Below are 6,805 nucleotides of genomic sequence, written 5' to 3'. Positions count from 1 at the left end.
CATTTCGGCAAGAAGCAAAACTGCCATCAAATGAAACCATTTTCCATATCCATTCAATGGAGAAATCAATAAAACTTACTGCCTCATATCAGGTGTTCATAGAAAAACGCTTCATTTTAAGTGTGACGTAGTTAGAGACGTCAAGAATCAGGTGGGGCGGTGTAATGCAATTTCTTCTCACTGGCTGCCGCCTCCATCTTGACGTATTTACGCAGGTACCGGATGGCTGACAGGGCACTTACATTGGCCAGCAGAACTGTGTGAAAATACATATGAAAAGTGAGTCACCATGTTACTCAGGAAACTTGACAACAAAAAACTGAATTTATCCATTCATATTGAGTTCACTTCCTCTTGAATTTAATTTTATTTCAGCACTTTGCGTATTTTACCTCAATATTTACTGGGAGACATTATTTACAGCCTCAGAATATCATTAACAGTCAGAGTCCTTAAAAAACTGAACTTAACTTCAATATGAAAGTCAAATGTAACATGAATAGAAACATAATAAGCAACTGCTTTGTAATTTCAGTTTTGAAAAAGTCTTTAAAAAGCAACATTTGCAGGTTTCTGTTATATCAAAGTACATTAATTCTACATATTAACATACATACCAGCCTTCCAGGCATCTCCAACTTGTGGGTTTGCAGTCTTCAGCACCCACGAAGCAAACGCTATACAAGCCAGACACATGTCTGACTGTCTGAGAGGCAGGAGGGAGGCATCCAACCCTTCAAAGAAAGAGACAGAAGGTTATAGAAAACATTTTGAATCATTAAGTGTGTCACACACACTTATTCAGTGTGAGGTCAAGGGTATTGTAATTGGCATTAACACACCAGCAGCTGAGCACAAGCCTCCAATAATATGTTGGGACTTCCTGTTGTGTCACACTGTGATCCGGTCAAATCCCAGCATCTGCACTGATTACCGTTATTCAAACATACATGGCTGCTTGACGCTGATGTTTGAAATTATGACTCTAGTGGCCTTAAAGATAATCTTCACAGGCAGCTGCTGAACATGAGATGCTATATTAGTAGCTTGTAAGTTATTATCTTAATTACAGATCATTGGATGAAGAAGAGGGATTTACATATACACAAAGACTCCTCAAGTTGAGGTATTTTAATTTCCCCTCACAGCCAAACATGATATAGAGCGCTGTACATGCAGCTTAGAGAGGACACTCATTGAGTGAAGTCAAGTTATCACGTACAACCGTTTCTCTTGGCTTTCACCACTACATGCCTGCAGTCCAGTCAGTGTCCTCTGACAGCTGAAGTAAGAGAATCCGTCCCGGTCATGAATGTAACAGCTGACTGTGGGGATGACATTGCCTACATTACAACCGTCCACATGTGAGGTAAACACAAAGAGCCTAAATGAAAGAGGTTGAACACATTATTATTAATACCCATTATCTATTAATCCAGCAGTGGAATAATTTAGAGGTTTGTTTAAAATAAGTTTTCAAAAAAAGGTATATGTTTAAATGATTGGGTTAGGGTAACAAGTGTCAGAGCTATCTGTGTAGATTGGCAGCATCCCCGGTTTTACAAATACACTGTCTGTTAGACTGGCCCATAGAGTTAAACCATTTTGTTCCTTCATCTAATTCAATTTAGAGTTAAACAAAGTTATTCAATATTTTTTAAACCTAAAGAATTGAACTGAGCTGTGAGGGCTGTGTTTCCATGGCAACAATCAACATCACCCTTTGACTCGACTTAGACTTTGTTTATCCCACAGCGGGGAAATCTACAAGTCACAGCAGCAAAGACAGAAAGGTGCAGAAACACACAGCAGACAAGCACTGTGTCAATAAAAAAACGGAAGTATTTAAAAAAAAAACAAAAAAAACAATACATATAATAAATACAGATCTAAAAAATATGGGGAACAAAATAGATATATACACAGGGAATATAAATATGTACAAATGTGCCGATTTATGTACTACTGACAAGAATGAATTTGTGGTTTGCCAACACTGTTTAAAAATATTTACACGATATTCCTTCACTTGTAACTACATAAAACAACTTTAACTGTTCCAATAAGTCTTAATCTAACCAGAATGCAAAGCAATGTAGTGCTGCTTGAAATAGTCAAGAACTAATCAGCTTTGTGCAGATGATGAATTTAGACAACTATCGACATCTATTTAGACATCAGCGCATTTGGGTCTGCTTCATATCACCACGTGCATACTGGGATAGGCTTCATGAAGATAAGTGTATATAAAGAATGGATGAATGCACAACCAGCATTTTGTGCGTTTGCTGTAAAAAACATTGCTCTACTATAACAATGTCGGACTCACAATAGTGAAAAATCAAAATCGATGAAGCAGAACCAGAGATATTGTCTTTTTTATTCCACACATTCTTCTTTCTTCTCAAAACCTGCTGCCTACGTTACCCACAATGCAACTCAACCGCCAACAGTTAGATTCGGGTGTGTTATGCTGCTAGCGTCCTCTGCTATAGTTTTGTTAGTTAGACAGTTTTGTTTACATTTCAAATCAGTAAAACCCTGAAATCCCATATATTAATCTACAATGACTTTAACAGTATATGTTAAAGCCTAATTCTAATCTGTAATGATGCATCACTGTGTTCACTGTGTAAAACTGGACTCACTTGGATTTGAAACCGCCATCTGAAAGTCCTCGTATCTGAAAGGCTGCTGTGCTAGTTGTGTGGAGATCCTGTCCTTCAGGTGGTAAAGAAGAGGATCAGGAAACATCACGTCTTGATTTCCCAGAGCATTTATAGGATTAACTGTTCTTCCAAGGGATCTGCCACTTTGCCTCACAGGTACAAGAGACTGAGGGTTTGACAGTGTCTTCTTCTGTGCTGTAGATCCAGTTAAACTAATATTTCTGAAGGAGAGTGTGTTTTTCCAAAAGAAATTCTGTCTGAGGTCTCCATCTGTGAAGAAATTATCATATATGTCTGTAGAAATCTGAGATGTGGTTGACGTACGGTTGAACCTGGTCACCACCCTCACAGGGCCGCAGTTGTCTTCTTCATCAGATTCCACAGAAGAATCATCAGAAGAAGAGGATGCAAAGAAGTAATCATAAGACTCAGGGAACTGCAGTTTTCTATTAGCTGAGCGAGAGCAGGAAAAGATAGGAACCAGATCCTCTTTTGCCTGATCTTCTGCTGCGATGAGAGGGTAAAAGAAGCTTTCTGTATCAAACTCTGAGAAGAAATGATCATACGTTTCAGCGACAGAATTCCCATCAGTGTAGCAGGTGGTTGTGTTATCTGTGGCTGATTGGCTGGGAACTGATTGCTTTCCACCAAAGAGGTACTGAAATATATCTGTGAGTGAGATTCTGTAGCTGTCTGACGAAGATGAAGCTAAACAGTCCACGTCTTTGTCTTGCTTTGGCGTGTGTCCATCAGTGAAGTACTCAACTTTTTCTAATTCTCCTTCGTCTAAGGTTTGTAAAGCTCGGCCTTTCCATGCGTTGCTGAAAGACTCAGATTCCAGGGCGCGTAGATTGTGCACGCTAACATTTTTAGAGATCTTTCTGAGGCATGTTTGAGCACTTCCAGGGAGGACAGGTTGAGAAATGTCACTAACAGATGTCAACATCATATTCTCAGGGTAAGTATCAGCACCTAGACTCACCGGGGCCGGTCCACTCTCCCACATAACACCTCTTGAAGGGGAAGAATAGACGGCCATAACAGGACCTGAACTTGTATCTACAGTGCTGGGATTGCTGGACGTGACCTCATTGGTTTGCTCAGGCTTGGACTCGTCCAGTTGATTAAAAAAGCCTGAGTCCGTCATGGCAAACGTGTCAGTCTCCTCACTTTCCTGTAAAGGTGGGAGGGAGCTGGGTGGAGCAGCTTTGCTGATCATTCGTAAACCCAGAATATCGTTTATTGTCAGCTTTTCCATCTCAATCCAAAAAGAAGACATAGCGAACACTGACTGTTTTGAATCTGGTGCCTTTTCAAGTTCACATTCTGCTTTAGATGTTGCGACGGCATCTTCGGCTTCGACCACTGACTCATATTTTGAATCTGCTATGTCATTCAATACAGACTGGCTTTTGGGTCCAGATGTGTCATCTCCTTCGTCACGTTTTGCCAGTAACGGTGATGTTTTTTCTTCTTGACCTCCAGAGTCATTTTGACCGACAGAAAAACAAGAAACTTCTGACATGTCAGTGATATTTTCATTTGAGAGCGACATGACAGATTCTGTGTCCAGAGTACAGCAGGATGATGCTGGTGTAATATCTGAAGGACTTGTCATTAAGTCTTCAGACGTGGACGATTTGGTTCCTCTCTGACTTTTGCCTGTTGGATTCATTTCACCAGACAGAGAGCGATTCCCACTATGAATAGCTATTATTTGTGATGCTGCCAATTCAGCTCTCTCAGCTGTTGTGTTTTTCTCTAACAAAACATCAAATTCAGATAATGTGTGAAGCACCAGAGGATGTTCTGTTTGCTGTTCTGTAATCTTTGTATCTGAACTGGAGGGACTTTTAGACAGACAGCCTTTATCAGGCAGTGAATTGCTGGTATCTGATGTTAATTTAGCACAGTGCACATGACTGGGAATCTCCTCTAAGAATGGACAGGCTCTGGTTTTTAAGTGCTTGGGTTTTGTGTTGTGAACATCAGAACTGCTCATACCATTTGCAGACAGAGGAAAGAGTGTGTTTTCCAGTGTAGAGCTATATTGGTCTGTGTAGTGACAGTCAATTTCCAGCTGTTGCTGGGGCTCAGCCTCTCTTTGACACAGTGCGTAGTTGTCTCTGCCAGAATTTCCAGCCTCTACAGCCAGGACTGACTTAGCAACAGATAGTTTGTCATTTTGGCTGACTTCCTCAGTGGGATCATTTGACTCTGCGCTTGGTAAAATACTGTGAGTTATTGATTTGACCTCTGCTGCACAAGTTTCTGGATTTTGTTTATTTTCACAACAAGTGATAGAAGGATTCATTTTATCAGACTGCCACAGACCATGAGCGTCCATTCTTCCAGAGTTTGACGTTTCTGTGGTCAGGTCTGATTTACCAGTTACACTGTCAGTAATTGAAACTAACCTCCCAGGATATTTATTCAGTCCAGTTGATCCTTCTACCCGCAATTTGCTGCATGGCTGTAAATTTGTTGCCACATTACCGCTGTTGTTTGGTGCTGACATTATACTGTTATCAGCTTGACTCAGTGGGGTTACTGGCCCATCATTAGTTAAATTATTTTCAGCCAAGCCTGTTGCTTTACACATTCCCAGTCTGACTATGCTCTCTGGTAAATATTGGTATTGACTGTCAGATGGACGACTGTAGTGAGAAATATAATTTACTTTCATCTCCCTAGCAGATATCTCCGCTGGGAGATTGCTGAGGGCTGACGTTAAAGAGGACATAACGTTTTTCTGTGGTTCATTTAAATAAAACAAATTCACATCCTCAGATACACACAGACCCGGTCCTCCTCTCCATGCATACTGCTCTTCCTCTGACTCGCCATGCACACTCTCAGCTGGCTCAACACTGAGCCGTCTCTTCTTCCTTCTCTTTCTTCTGACAGAGGCAGATGGAGACGATTCTTGGCTCGCTGTTTTGTTTGTGCTTGCTGCGTCTGACTGTAAAACATCAGGGTTTTGGTCCTCCTTCCATTTAACATTTGTCAGAATTTCTAGATTACTCCATGAATTAGTGCTGCACTTTTTACTGTGAGTTAACCGACTTGCCAACACATGTTCCTGCTTAACATCATCCAGAGGTGTGCACATTTCCACCTTCATCACTTTGTCAGTGTGAGGTGTTGTTTCTGAGCCGACAACCACGTCTGGTGAGTCATGTGACTGGTTCTGCTGTGTTGCCTCATTTACTCTGGTTTCTGTGCTTGCTTCCTCTCTGATGAATAACTTCGTTTCAGGGTGAGCCGATTTGTTAGTCTTGAGCACTGAGTTACTGGCTGCAGGTTCAGGGGAAATATTGGAACAAGGCTCGTCTTTTTTCATTGTGTTTAAGTTGCTGGTGGTGTCGACAGGCTCCGTAGTCTCTTTGCCAAATGCTGTTTCACCCCTGGCAGGCAGAGAGTTTAACTTGGGGATGCTTTTTGGCAAAGTACTGCTGGTGGCTTGTTGCCCATCACTACACCGCTCCTCCTCCTGTGTTGCCTCTCTGTTTTTTCCAGCTCTCACTTGGCTTGGCTCAGTAAGCCTCTCAGCCTCTGTAACATTTTTCAGCCTTTCAAAGAACATATTGACAGATTGCAGGTGTATATCCTCCTCACTGCCCGAGAGGACGCTCTCCATTCCACCTACGCCGTGTTTGCTGAGGTAACGCTCCACAGGAGAGCCCTCACAGTGTGGGGGGCCGTCGATGGGGCGGTCAGCCTCTGAAAAGCCTGCGGTTAGGTCGACTTTCTGAGCCCTCTTAGCAAGAATGGACCCTGTATCATCAATGTCACTCATCCCTGAGTCATCCACACCTGCTAATGAAGGAGGAAGCAGGTTACACTCCTCGCACTCAGCAAAGAAGCATTCCCAGTCACGGTCACAGATCTCCACACTGTATTCAAAGTCGTTCATTTCGACGTAGAGGGCCAATATAACCTGCAAAATCAATCAAAAGAGCTACATTTTAAAATTAATCACTGGTGTTTGTAATTTCTTTCAGGTAATATTAGCATCACAAAATTAAAAGATTTTCAGAATGAATGCCAAAGAAATTGCAAGCATAAATACCAAAGTTGCCTTAAGATATCTAAATCAACAGACTAATAAAGCCATTTATACAATTAAAAAAACA

At 41.5% G+C, this 6,805-nt stretch overlaps 1 protein-coding gene across 1 annotated transcript; it reads right to left on the bottom strand.

The window, feature by feature from the left end:
• Nucleotides 1-88: 88 nt before the first annotated feature.
• perm1a (PPARGC1 and ESRR induced regulator, muscle 1a) lies at nt 89-6,585 on the bottom strand. The gene is made up of 4 exons (XM_070909813.1): nt 6,288-6,585; nt 2,649-2,759; nt 618-734; nt 89-256 (listed from the first exon to the last, which is right to left on the bottom strand). The coding sequence occupies exons 1-4, from the start codon at nt 6,583-6,585 to the stop codon at nt 141-143; spliced, it is 642 nt and encodes a 213-aa protein (XP_070765914.1). The 3' UTR covers nt 89-140.
• Between the last annotated feature and the right edge of the window lie 220 nt (nt 6,586-6,805).

Source organism: Enoplosus armatus, chromosome 8 (assembly GCF_043641665.1).
Source record: "Enoplosus armatus isolate fEnoArm2 chromosome 8, fEnoArm2.hap1, whole genome shotgun sequence".
NCBI lineage: Eukaryota > Metazoa > Chordata > Actinopteri > Centrarchiformes > Enoplosidae > Enoplosus > Enoplosus armatus.
The sequence above is the reverse complement of the archived record's forward strand: the minus strand, read 5'-3'. Positions and strand labels throughout refer to the sequence as shown.